At 37.6% G+C, this 19,307-nt stretch overlaps 1 protein-coding gene across 1 annotated transcript in view; it reads left to right on the top strand.

Annotated features, from left to right (window-relative positions):
• The window catches only part of nsg2 (neuronal vesicle trafficking associated 2), a 99,297-nt gene that overhangs the window by 28,603 nt on the left and 51,387 nt on the right, over positions 1 to 19,307 (top strand). The window contains exon 3 of the mRNA XM_057820689.1: positions 14,281 to 14,391. Coding sequence (XP_057676672.1) covers positions 14,281 to 14,391 — 111 coding nt within the window. The remainder of the gene's footprint in view (positions 1 to 14,280; positions 14,392 to 19,307) is intronic.

The following is a 19,307-nucleotide window of genomic DNA, read 5'->3' as shown; positions in this document are numbered from 1 at the left end:
CTACAGATGTAAATAACAATCAAAATTCATGTTCTGTGCTAATTGTTTCTTCAGTTACTGTTCCAGTTGTTTCATTAATTGCTCGATATGGTATTTAGTAACACTTTATTTGACAGTGACGCCATAAGAGTGTCATTAGACAATCATAATTATGACATGACACTGTCATGAGCATTAATGAATGCTTATAACAGATGTCATTTAGTGTTATCCGGAAAACTATCTCACTTTTGAATGGATGTAAAAGATCCGAGCTGCACATAAATGGAGTTAGTGATATAATTTGCCAGATGACACTTAATTACATCAGTCATAGGCAATCAGTAATGCCCATGATAGTGTCATGTTATAATTATGACGGTCTTATGACAGTCTTATGATGCCGCTTTCAAATAAAGTGTTACCTATGAATTCAAATAAATCAACAAATAAACCGCACTGGTTTATAAGCCGCAGGACGCAAAATGAAGGACAAAAGTAACTGCTTATAGTCTGAAAATTACGGTAGTTACGAGTTTTTTTTTTTTTTTTTTTTAAGTATACTTCTTACACTTTTTAGATGGGCAAAAGCCCATATAGTAAAATTCTTTTTTTATAATTATTTTTTTATGGTGTTTCTTCAGCATGCTGCACAGCTCAAACCATTTGACCAATCAGCATGGTTCGAATATAAGGGGTGGCCAGCCCCCCCCCCCCCGGTGGCCGAAAAGTGTCACTGCATGTAATTGACTTTCCTACACATATATAAAAGCTGTAAAGCAATAACTAGGGCTGTCAAACGATTAAAATTTTTAATCGAGTTAATTACAGCTTAAAAATTAATTAATCGTAATTAATCGCAATTAATCGCAATTCAAGCCATCTATAAAATATGCCATATTTTTCTCTAAATTATTGTTGGAATGTAAAGATAAGACAAGATGGATATATACATTCAACATACGGTACATAAGGACTGTATTTGTTTATTATAACAATAAATCAACAAGATGGCATTAACATTATTGACATTCTGTTAAAGTGATCCATCGATAGAAAGACTTGTAGTTCTTAAAAGATGAATATTAGTACAAGTTATAGAAATGTTATATTAAAACGCCTCTTAATGTTTTCGTTTTAATAAAATTTGCAAAATTTTCAATCAAAAAATAAACTAGTAGCCCTATTCTGTCCTCAATGTGTGTGAGTACACAAATTGACAGATAGCGAACATAAGTTCCAAAAAGAAATCAGACGGTGTGGCAAAGTTGCATGGGCTTTACTGAAGTCATCTCTTTTTGACAGGAGCACGTTTCTTGTATTTTTGTAAAACTGAAAATAACAAGGCAATGTGTCAATAACTTGCATGAATCACAAAATAACATAAAATGTACACACACGTGTCCATTTGAGCAGTAGCACTAGCCAATTAGCTCACAAGCATCTAACAATGTAACTGCATTTCACCATATATGTGAACAAATTCAGATACACATCATCAATAACTATCTAATGCTCATGAATATAAACAAAGGAGGAATAAAACTCACAAGCGATGCATGTATTAGACACAAACAGTGTGATGGGGCTATGAGAACTGCCACTGAATACTGGATGCGGACGTTAGCTGGTCTGAATAGCACTGTCTATTAGTGTGAGTTCGCGTCGACATATAATTACGTCAGAAAAGCGCGCCGAAACCCAAATAATCAGCTGCACTGAATCGCCAGCAGAGGACGACAATACGCCACATCACATATGCAAGTCACACCCAAGCGCCAGCAGAGGGCGGAAAAACTCCATAAAACACAATTAACAAGTTGGCCTTTCACTGTACTGACATTTAAATCTGTCTGAGCGGGCCTAGTGCGTTAATTGCGTCAAATATTTTAACGTGATTAATTAAAAAAAAATAATTAACGCCCGTTAACGCGATAATTTTGACAGCCCTAAATAAAACTGCAACAAAATTGAATGAAAAAAAAAAAAAGGGGTCGAAATTTTTTTTTCAAGCACATTAGACAGTTATTTGCTTTGCATATAATTTAATATATATATAGCTGTATATGTATTAAAGAAAAAAAAATGTTTTAAAAATGATTTTTTTTCTTTGTTTGAAAATATATATATTTTTTGGGTTGGATTGAATGATTTAGACAAAAATGTCCTAATCATAATATGCCCCAAACACAAAAAGGATCGCTTCAATCAAAGAAAACTTTTTCAATGAAAAATTAAGTGTTCAAATGCAAATTTTTCAATCTCAAATATTTTTTCACATTCAAAAACTTTTTTCTATGATCGAAGTATTTCTTTTTTTGATTGAAGGGATTTTTCTTTTTTAAAATCTAGATTTTTTTGAAGCAACTTATTTTTGATTGAATAATAAAGAGAAAAATGTCCTAGCCAAAATGTGGCCAAAACACAAATCATCATTACTTCAATCAAAAAGTTGCTTCAATCAAAAAAAAACAAAAACAAAAAAAAATAATCAAAGCAAAATAGCTTTTACATGCATTTTTTTAAGTTTTCGAGTGTTTTTTTTTTTTTTTATTTATTTTTGCATTCAAAACATTTTTTTTTGATTGAAGCGACTTGTTTTTGGTTGAAAATATATATTTTGATTGAAGCAACTTTTTGTTTGAATGAATAATAAAGACACAAATCTACCTCCATATGGCTCCGCCCAGGGGATACAGTTTTTGACTGGGGTAACTACATTGGCACGACACCGGCCGGCTCACTTGACATGAACCAGCTCTGATAAACTGATGGTGCATTCACACATTTTTTTTGGTCCTTCAAATATACATCACAATAATATCTAGCAAATTTTGTCACTAACTCTATTTATGTCCTGCTTGGATTTTTACAGCCACTCAAAAGTGAGCTAATTTGCCAGATGACACTTAATGACAGTTGCCACGTTTACATGGAGCCAAATATTCCAATTACAATCGGAATATTTGTTCAAACCGAATAAATGTGTTCCATATAAACACATCATTCGGAATGAACAGGCCCAAACCGAATGGAATTTCATTCCGATTCACAGGGGTGGAATATTCCTTTTCCCAAACCGGTTGGAAGTAAAATTATATCATGTAAACAGGGAAGCGGAATGGTGTCTGGTTGCGTTCTTTCTGCGCATGCTCCGTACTGACGTGGTGACGTCACTTGGTGACGTAAGTAACGTCACTTGCAACATGGCTTCCAAGCACACGCACAGCGCACCCACACAACTTTTTAAATGAACGGCGTATCATTCTGAAGTTTTGTTTCCACTCGAAAAGTTAAAACAGCAGCTGATCTGACGATCGATCTCCATGTTTTGCAACGTGACGCTTTGTTTTGATTAATCTGCGCATGTCAGACGGCAGTTGTCAAACGTCCTTTCGGAATAAAGGCAGTCACATGTAAACGCTGGATCGGAATAGATGAAGTGACATGTAAACAGCTGATGTGAAATTTCCATTCGGAATGATTTGAATCGGTATGAATAAAAGTCAGCATGTAAACGTGGCTACTGTGTCATAAGCATTAATCAATGATCATGACAGTGTCATGTCATAATTATGACGGTCTTATGACAGTCTTATGATGCCGCTATCAAATAAAGTGTTACCGGTTGATATCTTTTGGTGTAAATATCCCATAAGACAGTGAGGACAGCTGCGGCTTATAGTCCGGTGCAGTTTATCTATGAACAACTGCCGTTTTTGTGTCAAATTTGGTGGGTGGCCGCTTATAGTCAGGTACGCCCTAAAGTCCAAAAATTACGGTATATAGAAAAATGTGTAGCGGAAAGTTAAACCACGAACGTGAACTGCGTAATACTCAAAGTCACAGAGGCGCGCAATCAGTTTCTTTTTCATGACCTTTTCGCTTTTTAAAATTGTCGCCACTTCCAAGAGAGCGAGACTCACAAAACGGCTGCCCTGAGAGGCTCCACCTGTCTCAGCCACTTTTATGCACACATCCCTCTAGCTGTAGTTTCCACTTCTAGGAAATACGTATAGGAAAGTTAAGTAACCTAAGTAAGCTAAGGAAGTTAATTAAGTTAAGTAAGCAGTTAAACCAGTAGTCTAGTCTGTTCACTAAGCCAGTAAAAGGGCTCCATTCTGGACCATGACATTGACATTACCCTTACTATCTTTGGAATAGATGTAACGTGTAATGTGATTGTAACTGGTCGGGTTTTGCTGAAGTTGTAATAAAGCGCATTTGAGACAGTCCTTGTATTGATGTTCTTAGAAACAACAAGTTTTCCATGTAATGGTAAAAAAAAAAACTGTTTGAATTGTTTTAGTTGTTTACAAGAGGAGGCAGCGTTCTTGAAAGACAATCAGTTTCAGAGAAGAGCCGAATAAAAGAACAGTAATACCTTTCAATTTGGCCTACCCCCAAGGAAAAAACAGATATCCACTTTCCACCTCGACCATTATTGTTTGCATCAATAAATTACACCCTAACCCATTTTTCTGTTTCAACACCTAATTTTTTCGATCAGGCTTCTTTTCAATCTTTGATTGAGCCGCCAGAACACAACACTGTGCTTTCCTCTCGGGCCACCGGACTTAAATTGTGGTTGTGTGACCTTGTTAGCCTGCAGTGGAGAGTAACTGCTATCCTCGTCTAGGATGATTGTACTTGTGGGAATACTGAGAGACAAGTTTAGAATGTATCTTCCTATTAGAAGTGCAAAGGCCCTCTTAAAAATTATGTAAATTTTTATGCATCAAAATGTAGGCAAGCGAATCTTAGTATCTTAAAAAATGTTAGGGGTTGTGAACAAAATCTCCAAACATTCACCAAATAGCCACCCATGGGTGTTTGGAATACCGTATTTTTCAGACTAAAAGCCGCTACTTTTTTCTCGGCATTTCTACCCTGCGGCTTTTATAAGGAAGCGGCTTATTTTTGGATTTTTTTTTTTTTTTTTTTAACAAACGAGCCTCATATGTTCTTGCATAGACTTTATAATTATATTGACAGGACACGGGGCGCTGGGCCAATTAATAGGGGGCCTGCATTGTTGGTGTGGTCATCAAAGCTGACCGAGTGGAATCACAGACAAAGAGCATTTTTTGTTGAAAGTTCTTGTGAATAAATGCTTAAATCCCCGAATTCTTTATAGATATGGAAGGGAAACAGTCTCGATTCTTGGTTAAAAGCAAAAAAAAAAAAAAAAAAAAAAAAACAAAACGTGCAGTTAGCATTTATTTTACTTATATATGTCAAAGTACGATGCTAGTCTGTTAGTTAATGTGGTGGCCGCCATATGTAAACAGAGCTTGTCCGGTGAAAATTCTTGCGAATAAATGCATTTCCGTGAATTGTTTATTGCTATGAACGTAAAACAGTCTAGATTCTTTGTTAAAAGAGCCAAAAACCGGGCAGTTAGCATTTGTTTCATGTAAATATGTCGAAGTACGATGCTAGTCTGTTAGTCAATGTGGCGGCCGCCTTATGTAAACAGAGCTTTTCTGGTGAAAATTCTTCTGAATAAATTCTTAGATCCTTGAATTCTTTATAGATATGGACGTAAAACAGTCTCGATTCCTTGTTAAAAGATCAAAAAACTGGGCAGTTAGCATTTATTTTACGTAAATATGTCAAAGTACGATGCTAGTTTGTTAGTTAATGTGGTGGCCGCCATATGTAAACAGAGCTTGCCCGGTGAAAATTCTTGTGAATAAATGCATTTCCGTGAATTGTTTATAGCTATGGACGTAAAACAGTCTAGATTCTTTGTTAAAACAGCCAATAACCGGGCAGTTAGCATTTGTTTCATGTAAATATGTCGAAGTACGATGCTAGTCTGTTAGTCAATGTGGCGGCTGCCATATGTAAACAGAGCTTTTCCGGTGAAAATTCTTCTGAATAAATTCTTAGATCCCTGAATTCTTTATAGATATGGATGGAAAACAGTCTTGATTCTTTGTTAAAAGAGCAAAAAACTGGGCGGTTAGCATTTATTTTATATTATATATATATATATATAATATTAATAATTACCTTGAATCCTCAAACAAATCACTCCAGAGACAATCTTTCCTGTTTGTATGTGGTACAGCTTTCGTACTTTTTCAACCTAAATCCGGTGTTGGATCGCTGCATGGATTGACTAACTGCGACCGACTGCGAATAACTGAAGCGGACTGTAGGACTACTACTTGACCCTACTTGAAGGCGTTGCGCAGTGGCTGACAGATGTGACCCGTCAATACAATTATTGTAAACACATATAAATGCTGTATGTTTGTTTGGATTTGTCATGCCTGAAGGGAAAATAAATAAATAAAAATAAAATAAAATAAAATAAAATAAAATAAAATAAGAAGTCTATGGTTCTTGTTAAAAATAACAAAACGCTCAGCTGTGCTTTTTCTAGCACCGATAAAGCTTGCCTGAAGCTCGTCAGACTAACTCAAAAACTCCATCTGATACCACAGTGGGGCAAATAGGTATTTAGTCAACCACGAATTGTGCAAGTTCTCCTACTTGAAAAGATTAGAGAGGCCTGTAATTGTCAACATGGGTAAAAAAAATCACATTGTTTGATTTTTAAAGAATTTATTTCCAAATTAGAATGGAAAATAAGTATTTAGTCACCTACAAACAAGCAAGATTTCTGGCTGTCAAAGAGGTCTAACTTCTAACGAGGTCTAAGGAGGCTCTAATCGTTACCTGTATTAATGGCACCTGTTTGAACTCATTATCGATATAAAAGACACCTGTCTACAACCTCAGTCAGTCACACTCCAAACTCCACTATGGCCATGGTTCTCGTGTTTGGAGGAGAAAGAATACTGAATTGCATCCGAAGAACACCATACCAACTGTGAAGCATGGAGGTAGAAACATCATGCTTTGGGGCTGTTTTTCTGCAAAAGGACCAGGACGACAGATCTGTGTAAAGGAAAGAATGAATGGGGCCATGTATCGTGAGATTTTGAGTGAAAATCTCCTTCCATCAGCAAGGGCATTGAAGATGAGACGTGGCTGGGTCTTTCAGCATGACAATGATCCCAAACACACAGCCAGTGCAACAAAGGAGTGGCGTTGTAAAGTTTCGTTTCAAAGTCCTGGAGTGGCATAGCCAGTTTCCAGATCTCAACCCCATAGAAAAATCTGTGGAGGGAGTTGAAAGTCCGTGTTGCCCAACGACAGCCCCAAAACATCACTGCTCTAGAGGAGATCTGCCTGGAGGAATGGGCCAAAAATACCAGCAACAGTGTGTGAAAAGATTGTGAAGAGTTACAGAAAACGTTTGGCCTCCGTTATTGCCAACAAAGGGTACATAACAAAGTATTGAGATTAACTTTTGGTATTGACCAAATACTGTACTTATTTTCCACCATGAGTTGCAAATAAATTCTTTAAAAATCAAACAATGTAATTTTCAGTTTTTTTTTCCCACATTCTGTCTCTCATGGTTGAGGTTTACCCATGTTGACAATCACAGGCCTCTCTAATATTTTCAAGTGGGAGAACTTGCACAATTAGTGGTTGACTAAATACTTATTTGCCCCACTGTATATTTTTGATCAATCAAATATTTCTGTGTAACATCATGTAGATATCCAATGTTAAGATATGGACACCTGCAGCTTACTCATATAGTGAGATACGGCATATATGTGGATTTATTTCTAAAATTTTGTGAAATTTGGCCGGTGCGGCTTATAATGAGGTGCGCTTTGTAGTCCAGAAATTGCAATAATTATACACAGATGCTAGTTGGACAATTCAACAACAACTTTGGACGGACAATGCAGAGGTCCAATCTTTTATAGGACGTTGGCCATGTTGGTTTGAACCGGCCATTACGGGACAACTACTAATAGGCTATTCACCCAAAAGAGCTCCATTTGGAAGCAAGCAGACAATTGCACGAGTCACTATGATCAGAGTCACAAGCAAGTCCCAAGTCTTACCACCTTGTGGGCAAGTCAAGTCAAGTTGAGTCACAAGGTTATGTCGAATCGACTCATAAGGTTATGTTTAGTCAAGTCGAGATTTGAGGTCATGTCGAGTCGCGCTGAGTCACAAAGTTGTAAAGACGAATGGTGTCAAGTCAAAGGTTGTATAAAGGAGTCATGTCAAGTCAAAAGGTTGTCCAGTCGAGTCACAGGTTAGTCAAGCCCATCACGATTGTTCCCCAACCCACTTACAAAGCACTCATGTTTAACTTTGAGTGAAACCTTACTGTCAATGTAAGTCAATGTAAAAATAATACTATGCGTATAGTCTGCAGAGAATTTGAATGATTTTTGATTGCCATGATGTTCCGTGAGAGCATGGCGAGCAAGCGGATCACTGGCAGGTGAACCAGGGAACCAATCTACGAACAAAGTTTTTCGAGTCAGCTTGTCGAGTCTCGAGTCATCGTCTCACAAGTTGAGTCTCGGACCCTCCCAGCTCATGCAAGTCTGGATTTTCTTTCTTAAAGTCCAAGTCGAGTTGCGAGTCATAAAATTTGCGACTCAAGTCGACAAGAGTCCGAGCCCCTGTGACACGAGTCCAATTGTCTATAAGCAGATATTGAAGAATGATGCGAAATTCCCAAGTTGTTTTGACAACATTATAGGCTGTAGCAGAAAGTTTAAGGAGCCAGTACACCTTGCAACCATGATGCTCATGCATCCTCCTTGTTGGTTATAATCTCACTTTAGTGCCCAACATCATTTTCATCAACATGGTAGACATAACTATCATTATATGCGGCACTAACAAGTCTCAAGGATCCCTGTCTGATATTGACTAGATCATCAGCCTTTTTGGTCTTAGAACATTGCTAATTGCTCCCAATCCGATCCCGATCCTTTTAGTTTGAGTACCTACCGATCCTGATATTTCCCGATCCGATTGCTTTTTTTTTTTTTTTTTGCTCCTGATTCAATTCCAATCATTCCCGATAAATTTTCCCGATCATATACATTTTGGCAATGCATTAAGAAAACAATGAATAAAACCGGACGAATATATACATTCAACATACAGTACATAAGTACTGTATTTGTTTATTATGACAATAAATCCTCAAGATGGCATTTACATTATTAACATTCTTTCTGTGAGAGGGATCCACGGATAGAAAGACTTGTAATTCTTAAAGGATATGTGACTTTTTATATTGTGACTAAATATTGCCATCTAGTGGATTTGTTGAGCTTTGAGTAAATAATACTGTATCCATGCCCAAATGCATGATAGGAAGTGCAACCATGACTGTGCGTAGTGCTACCAATTGATATATCTTCTCTGCGTTGGGAAATGACATAGGGTGTTAAGAAAAATATCGACTACTACCTTTCTTCCCCACATTGCGTCCCATGATGTTTCTAATCATTGGGAGAGGGATTGTAGAGCTTTTGCCAATTAAAAAAAAGTCTCCAAAGGCTGCCAAAATTCACTGTACTCATTTTACGCTGTCTTTTAGCTCTATATATATATATATATATATAACAGTGCCATTAAGGATTGAACGCGACAATGCGTGAGTGGGTCGTGCAGCGCACTAACATGATAAATTTTTTAAAAAATTAATTACAGCCGTTAACGCGATAAATTTGATAACCCTACTTTAAGCCTAAACTAAAGACTGGATGAGTGGAACACATTATGTCTGTAACATTAAATACAATTAGAAAACGATTCAATTAAAAAAATATATATATATTAAAAAAAGGCATGTACGATATTTGCCGATTCCGATACTTTGAAAATGCCGATCGATCGGGACATTTCTAATTTTAAACTAAGCATCTCAATATTTAAATAACGCTTTAAGCAGAATGTCACGCTCTGATTTGGTTATTTGATACAAGAGTTCAGACTCAGTATATAATAATGACCGCCATTTCACCCTCCCATCAATTCTCCAAACACTCATCTTTCTAATCCCTCCTCACTTTCCATTTTCAAAATTACTTTTTTTTTTTTTTTTAGCGTATGTGTGCGCCAGCTCTGTGAACTTGTCCTTGAGCTCCCAATGAGAGTCATTCCAGTTCCTGTGCACTGATGAGGCTCAGCTTCACCTGTTCGGGTTGCGCATCAAAATTCAGTGCATTACACACCTCACTTGAACAAAGCACACATGATTTGCATGAGCTAGCGCTAATAGGTTTCTACCCAATACATTGCATATTCTAAAGACCTTCAGACAATAGATCCCCTCGGGGAAACGGGAATATCTAGCAGCCCATATACAGACACGCGCTTGTAAATAATCTTAGATGAATAGACATGAACAATGAACATGAGAAAAATAGCAATAAATCCTACCCTAACCTTATCCCCAACTCAAATTTATACCTACGCACTATAGTCTCTCAATCATAATTTCTTACTCCTATTCAAACCCTTCCTAACATACGAAGTCATTTTCTCTGATTCAAGCCAATCATTCATCTGTCGAACCGTCATTCAACCATCCATTTTATACTGTAACCCAGTTACGGAACAAACATGAACAAGGCCCGGATGTGATGAGCATAAACGGGATTCTTCAAGTGAATCGTCCCACGGAGGGTGCTAGTAGACATTATAGCCCCTTTCACATATACGTGTGGGAAAGTACGCGTTTGATTCCCAGGTCACAGCGCAATGGCTGATGACGTAAATATCATGGCGGGTGAATCATCGTTTCCTTTTTCTTCGCAGTAAGATGAAAAGCGGTAAACGAACATCACAATTAACAATATGGCAAACTGGAAATGGCAAAATTAAACTGAAAACATAACGAAATATATTTGCTACTGGATCGTAGAGCCGAGGAAGAGAGTCCATTGTCCATCTTTGGAAATGTGTGGTTTATTTTGTTGCCAATGTTAGGGTCCACAACTGCGGAAACAAGGTTGTACCTCAAAGCAGAAAACAAAGTAGGGATGCGGTCAAGTGTTTATGAAATACAATCAAAAATTCAAGCAATTGCAGAAAAGGGAGAATAGGGCAATGGGTCTGTGACAGTAGGTCGACGGGGATCAAGAATACTAACCTAAGCGGTAGGCAGAGAGCCGATAAGACGTAAAAACCAAATACACTCAAATACCAGCACATTGAGGGAATTTCAAAACATGGGCAGCAGACGAACAAGCTAGCAAATGCATGAAATTCGGGAGTACAAGGTGTCGAAGGGCGCCCATGAGCTTGAATTGGCTGCAGGTACAGCGTGGGGAACGCTCCCACAACTGGCCCTGTAGCAAAACATGATCTGACCAACAAAATGTGACAGCTGATGCCAATGCCAAAAATGACGTAGTGTCCAGGTTATAAAATCGCGCCAGCAGCCCTCCCCGCACTGAGAGCGCTGAGTGGGCAACACGGGAAAAGTCTGTGAAAGTGTCCAACCCGCGTCGTCCCTGGGATATCTCTCAACGCTTGAAAGCAATGACGCGGGTAAATCCCGCGTAACTTTACACGGGAATTTACCGGTAAATGTTAGTGAAAGGAGGTTATTATTATTATTCGGGGGACTCCCAAGACGATCGTCCTGCGTGTGTGTGTGTGTGTGTTGGAGGTGTGCGAGTGGAAATTTTTTGTGGCCCCTTCCCCCTGGCCAAGTGGGGTGGGCACTGGCAGAGATATTTTAAAGGGAACCACGGAGAGAAAGACAGGTAGTTCTTAAAAGACAAATTTTAGTATGAGTTCTAATAATTTGATATTAGCATCCTTCTTGATGTTTTCGTTTTAATAAAATTAGTTTAAGTAGTAAGTCGCCATTGTTGTTGACGTCGCACGGCAGTGACGTCATTGGGTTACACTGATGGGCTTCCACAGTATGACTCCAGCGACATAAACATGTCATCTGTTCAGCCCTTTCAGTTTGAACCCGAATGACAGCACTGTCGATGTTTCACAAAACGAGCAGCAAAAGCAAAATGAACAGGAAAGACAGGATGGGATGAGACGAGAGTAGGTCAAAACCGGTGTTCTGCCAAAATGTGCTACACCGACAAAACGTCATACAGATAACAATAACAGAGAGATTGCATACAAGGGTTTATTGAAAACACAACAAAAACATTAACAGTAGGACGGGATGAAAAAAAAAAAACTGAGGGAAAACCACGGTGAGAGGCAACTAGCAACGAAGGGATCGAAAATACAAACTGTCAAATTGCAGCAAGTCAATATCTCGGACAAGACACTGCTGATGAGCTGGAAATGGATGCAGGTATGACATTCGGAACCCATCCCACAGGTCTGTAACAAAACAATCTGACCACCAGCAGAAAGTGACAAAATCATTGCCAGTCGACATACTAGCTTCGCAAGTATTGCGCACAAGAGCACAGCTATTCTCAGAGTACAGCACAATGACATCATCACCCCCAGCGTGCATTGCGCGTATAAAACATGGCGCCCTCCTTAGGTCAAAAAATGTGATAAATATTGTAGATTTTTTAATCAATGGCAATATTTTGTGTGTTTCTAATATATTTTAGTAAAAGAGAACAATTGTGGCTTATTGGAGCTTACAAGTCTTTAAGTCCGTGATACCCTTTATTACTTAAAACTCGGGCTGTTTAATCATGTAAAATATTTGACGCAATTAACGCACATGCCCCGCTCAAACAGATTAAAATGACAGTGTCATGTCCATTTGTTACTTGTGTTTTTTGGTGTTTTTTCGCCCTCTGTTGGCGCTTGCGTGCGACTGATTTTATGGGTTTCAGCACCATCTATGAGCATTGTGTAATTATTGACATCAACAACGGCGAGCTAATAGTTTACTTTTTGTTTGAAAATTTTACATATTTTATCAAAACGAAAACATTAAGAGGGGTTTTAATTAGGGCTGTCAAACGATTAAAATTTTTAATCGATTTAATTACAGCTTAAAAATTAATTAATCGCAATTAATCTCAATTAATCGCAATTCAAACCATCTATAAAATATGTCACATTTTTCTGTAAATTATATATATATTCTGTAAAATAAATTGTTGGAATGGAAAGATAAGACACAAGATGGATATATACAGTGGGGAGAACAAGTATTTGATACACTGCCAATGGGAAAACACACTGGCAGTGTATCAAATACTTGTTCTCCCCACTGTACATTCAACATACGGTACATAAGGACTGTAGTGGGCATTTCACTCTACTGTCATTTAAATCTGTCTATGCTGTCCTCACTCCGAAGCGTCTACTTTTTCCAAAGCTAGACAGCTAGTGAACGACGCCTTAATAATCAGACTTCTTCCTTTTTCATCTGATTTATTAATAAAATAGCCTCAAACCATTGTCCTCTTTAGACCGTCATAAAACTACAAAAATAAAAGTACACAAGCATTGCATTAGCAACAACGTTAGCTTAGCACGCTGTACAGGTTCACTAAACATAAACAAAAAAGTGTCTTTACAACCACCATACTTATGGACAAATCTTGTCCAAGGATCACATAAGCACAACATTACAACGTAGGCGTCAGCCCGAGACGTCGTGCAGCCATATTGAACTGGCAAGAAAAAAATAAACCATGTTGCAAAGCGACCGCAAGAGTTCGCTGTTAGACAGCACAAAAAGCCTTGCTGTAAACTTACCAAAAGGCAGAATACTGTCTGAGCGGGACATGTGCGTTAATTGCGTCAAATATTTTAACGTGATTAATTTAAAAAATTAACGCGATAATTTTGACAGCCCTAGTTTTAATATAAAATTTCTCTAACTTGTACTAACATTTATCTTTTAAGAACTACAAGTCTTTCTATCCATGGATCGCTTTACCATAATGTTAATAATGTTAATTCATTTATTTTATTGTTTATTGTAATTTATTTATTTAATTTATTGTTATAATAAATACACTACTTATGTACAGTATGTTGAATGTATATATCCGTCTTGTGTCTTATCTTTCCATTCCAACAATAATTTACAGAAAAATATGGCATATTTTATAGATGGTTTGAATTGCGATTAATTACGATTAATTAATTTTGAAGCTGTGATTAACTCGATTAAAAATTTTAATCGTTTGACAGCCATACTTAAAACCCTATATTACAGCTCTGCACATTATTTTAACTTTCTGTTTCACCTTTCCCTCGCCCAACCACGCCCACTTTATGCCTGCAAACTCCTTAGAGCTGTCGCACTCCCAGCACACCCCTAAGTTCCCCACTTGCTGTTCCTAATTACAAATATTGCATTAGATCTTTCTAGGTTGTGCAGGTTTGCGATTCCTGTCTTTTTTCCTCTCGAAATAAGACCTCGTATTGTTCACACCTGCTTATCACGTAGATCCCACACATCCTGCTGTAAATAAAGTGTGACTCTCGCTGCAGGTTGTGGTGAAAACCCGCACCGAGTACCAGACGGAGAAGAAGAAGATGAAGGTTCCCAAAGTGGAGGAGTTCACCATCAGCTTCACCGACGGTGTGTCTGAGAGACTTAAGGTAAGGAGAGCGTGAAATGTCATTAATAATTATGAGATGAATGTAATTACAAGGATTGAGCTGCCTCATTAGTTCCAGAAGAAAACGTGTGTGGATTATTACCAAACGTGGTAACACAAATGCATTATCAAAAACACCTTTGTGTCCGAGTCGATGAAAGAGGAGCACTGCCAAGTGTGCGAATCATATAATTCCCGTCTGGCATTCTGCTCCGTTCTCTCTCATTGTTGTTAGGGGTGACCAAAGAGAAGTCATGTTGTCATGACAGCAAAGTCAAGCTGCTTCCATGGCAACCCGCCATGAGAGCCAAAGGGGGGAAGTAAAACAAGGTGTTTGCATAGCAACACAGGGATTGGATGCAAACACAAATAAAAATCTCTTGAACTACATTTAGATTTATAGATATGTAACAAAATACTGTATCCCAAACTTTAAAGACACCTAAATTACATTTGATTTTATACAGTGAAACCTGGCTTATCATGTGATACATCACTTTGATACGGTGGCCAAGTAGAGTCAGGTGATCTGCAAAATCCAATGTTTGTTTGCAAATGCTGTTAACCAGCAATTTTTCATGTTTGAAATGTCACCTTTGAACTGCAAGTTTGCGTTTTGGAGAAGACTGCCAATGTTTTATAGCAGGCTAAAGTAGGTTAGGGTTTGGGTTGTGCGTTGGCAATTGGGGATTGTGTTGTGGCAGCTTGCATTTGTCCATTGGCAATTGGGAATCGTGTTGTGGGAGTTTGCATTCGTGCTCTTTTTCTTTTGCAAAGTGTTTGCTAAGGATGGGCGGATCGATACCAAAATATCGATATTTCGATCCAGCGCGTTAAGTTTTAGGTATCGATCCCCAAGCAAAAGTATCGATATTTGGAATAAATATATTATATTGTCTTTGTCTGTTTTTGGGGTATATTTTTGTGCACTTTTTGCACGACTTTTGCCTTTCGCGTTCCACACGCACGTAAGCAGTGCACGCACATGAGCACCGGTGTCTGCTCCCGCCCCCATTTACGTCCCTATCATATGTCGATCAGCATGCTTTTCCTCCGCCCCTCTCTCACGAGACACCAACACAGTCACAACAAACAAAAATTTGGAAGCTAGTGGTAGCATGGCTGCGGCATCAACGACGGATCGTAAAAGAAGTCTGGTTTGGACATATTCCATTTTAATAAATAGCAACGAGGCTAAGTGCACAGTTTGTGCCGAAACTGTCAGATTTTCTGGTTCTACCAAAAGCCTCACGAAACACTTAAGAAACGTGCATCCCGAAGCACACGACGAATTAAATGAAAAACACGCTGCTCAAGCCGAGGAGGACATGAGAAAAGACAAGAGCACGCCGCCGAAGCAAAGCAAAGTACTTTAGAAGGGGCGATTGCGAAAGGCAGGACTTATCCAGGTAACGTAGGTGCTAATAGATAATCAGAGCCGATATAAGCATTAGTGGCTGATGTGCAATATGAAACGATAAATATGGCGTTTTTGTCATCTCACTTAAAAAGAACTTTGCAGCACTATTGAATATGCTTTGTAATGGAAAGTTATAGCTACATCTTGTTTGTGAAAAGCAAAGTTCATACCGCATTATATAAAGAATGTAAAATGACCATAGTGACATATTCAACAGTGAAGTATTACTGTAACCTAAATGTGTCTCCATTTTATTAATTTTTGATACAATGAGGACAAATCAGCCCACATCACATTCCATAGGATAGTCAAGTGAACTATTGGCAAGCAAGTTGGGTATAAAAATATATGAATTATTATTTAACATTTTAAATACACACATCTCCCCTTACTGTATTTGTAACAATAGCTATTATTCCTTTTTTTTTTTTTTTAAATTGCAAGTGACTATTGTTTATTGGATTTTTTAAAAAATGATCTATCATTAGAGGGCGGTAACATGCTACTATTAATTTCTTCTTTAATTAGATTCAAAATATTTAACTTAGGTAGATTAAAATTTGATCAAATACAACGTGTAGCAGGGAAAGGTTCTGTGCATATGAATTTAAGGGTCATGTTTAAAGAGTGAGACTGACTAATCAGATTTTGTTGTTGATGGTTTGGGAGTTTGTAGGAAAACTGCTTTGCTAGTTATTAAAAGCAGCAGTTTTTCCATTGCAATGCATATTTGACACAAAGAGACTTTTATTAGTTGTTGAGTGCCTGCTGTTTTTGTACATTAGATATCAGAATGGCTGAGAACTCTGCAGGGTTGTATATATATTAGGGCTGTCAAACGATTAAAATTTTTAATCGAGTTAATTACAGCTTAAAAATTAATTAATCGTAATTAATCACAATTAATCGCAATTCAAACCATCTCTAAAATATGCCTTATTTTTATGTAAATTATTGTTGGAATGGAAAGATAAGACACACGACGGATATATACATACAACATACTGTACATCAGTACTGTATTTGTTTATTGTAACAATAAATCCACAAATGGCATTATTAACATTCTTTCTGTTAAAGTGATCCACGGATAGAAAGACTTGTAGTTCTTAAACGATAAATGTTATAGTTACAAGTTATAGTAATTTCATATTAAAACCCCTCTTCATGTTTTCGTTTTAATAAAATTTGTAAAATTATCAATCAAAAGTAGAGTTAATATAATAATAATAATTAAAAAAAATAACAATTATAAAAATAGAGTGAAAAGTTTTACGTGTATTTTGCATAGCTAAATTGATATGGAATGCCAGTTTATTTTGCATTGTTGTTTAACTGTGTGTCAGAATAGGGCCTCATTACTATAGACTGAAGTGCTTTTCTTTTTGAGAACATTTTTTTTTTTTTTTGAGAAATAGGAATATTATTTTTGTTGTGCTTTCACTAAACGATACTTATGTTTGTTGTGAAGGAGAAGCTTATGCCAATAAACGGCGCGGTCCAAAGAACGCCTGTGTCCACTCGCCTTTACTGTATAACATATACTGTATCTGTACATATCTTACCCAAAATAAAACAAGAGACACATAATTGCCACTAAAAGAAAGAAAACTTACCGAAATATGTGTGGCGCACAAATACCAATTTGCATTGCATTGTGAGTACAGCATAAATGTCTCACAACTACTAATTCTGACACATTTAGAAGACATAACATGAGTATGGAACGGCGCTGCCCCCAAGCGGCCGGTGGCATTCTCTTCACTCTTAATGTCCATAAACGGCCTCATTGTGATGTTTGAGGCAATATGCCAGCGGGTCATTCATTGCAAGCGTTAATTGTGTCAAATATTTTAATGTGATTAATTTAAAAAATTAATTAACGGCCGTTAACGCGATAATCTTGACAGCCCTAATATATATATATATATATATATATATATATATATATATATATAAAATATGAACTTCCGGTATCGATATCGAATCGGGATCGCAATATTTGGCCTTGGTATTACTTGGTATCGGATCGAATCCAAAATCACTGGTATCGCCCATCACTAGTATTTGCACTTTGCACTTCGCACGTCTCAGTCACCATACAAAAATACAGCAAAATATGCTTACTGTATGGAAGGCCTGGTCACATCTTGGTACAGCGGCAGAGGTTGCGCTAGACTTTTTCGTTGTCTGTCATTTTGACTGACAGGGTCATAAAAATCCGGTCATAATCTATTTTTACCCGTCACTTAAATTTTTAAAATGATGATAATGACATTCTGGTGACCCTTTGTTTGGCATAATTCAACTTCCGTACTTGTGTGTCCATTTGGCCGAGCGCGTTACCGGCTACGACACAGTCACGTGACAGAGACACTTAAGAGCCACGCGCGTTCCAGCTTGAATAGAGAGTTCACAGAGAGCAGCAGAGCTACAGCGGCTGGACACAGCAATTCGAGCTAACAAGACTCTTAACATTGCATACTGCTTCAAAATATTCAATAGTATTTAGTTTTCATTCATTTTAAATTAATATTCTGTCCGAACAAGCTTAACAGAGAATCCATACCGTGCCATTACACATCAAGCAGATGAATATGTAACTTTTTTCTCCGCAGTGACAAAAACAGCTGACTGTGGCCCCAGTAGCTAGGCTACGTATGGAACAATGAAATTAACAGTTCACCTGCTGTGGCCTGAACGGAGTCTTACACCTTCCTCCTGGTGCGCATGGACTTGAATTGCGTGCCCGCTTGTGCAGTCCCTGTTTTTTCACCTCTTTTATCAACACCATCGTCGTTTTGGGGCTTTTTGAAGAAACTTCGGACACTCAGTTGCCTTGACATTTTTCAGAGTAAGGCCAACGACGTCATGCATCAAGAGAGACAATAGCTAATTAATATGCTCACTCGCCACCCTGTGGTCTGGGTTGTGAATTGCAACCTGTCAAAATGACAGGTGGACTCTTTTTTTCCCGTCACCGTTTTAAAAAAATCGGTCAACAACGGAAAATATTCGGTTAACGCGACCCCTGCACAGTGGTATCTTAGCATTAAAGTACGCAGTGTTTTATTTATTTAATATTAACAATAACATGTCTCCAAACTTAGATGCTTGGATTTTTTATTTCAGCAGACCATTTGCATTCATGGTCCAAAAATAAATGAACAATAAATGATTGAAAAACAATTAATTATAAACTCATTACATATAACTACTGCGTTACCAGAAAAGAAACAGTCACTAAGAAAAGTGGAAAAGTAATAAATTACAAAAATCTGTACAAAAGCCCAGCAAAATGCATCTGGGGAATTGTCATTGCATTGGCATGCCCTATGTTTACTTGCCTATATTTGCAACACTTTGGTCGCCACCTAGTGGCTCTTTAGGATAACTGCTGTAAACATGATTCGATTGTGAATGATTACTTTTATTTAATTATAAACATTTTGGCTTATTACAATTTACATGATTTATATGGGACATTTATAGGGCTG

The sequence above is a fragment of the Corythoichthys intestinalis genome, chromosome 18 (assembly GCF_030265065.1).
Source record: "Corythoichthys intestinalis isolate RoL2023-P3 chromosome 18, ASM3026506v1, whole genome shotgun sequence".
NCBI classification, from domain to species: domain Eukaryota; kingdom Metazoa; phylum Chordata; class Actinopteri; order Syngnathiformes; family Syngnathidae; genus Corythoichthys; species Corythoichthys intestinalis.
Note: the sequence above shows the minus strand (reverse complement) of the source record. Positions and strands in the feature narration are given on the sequence as shown.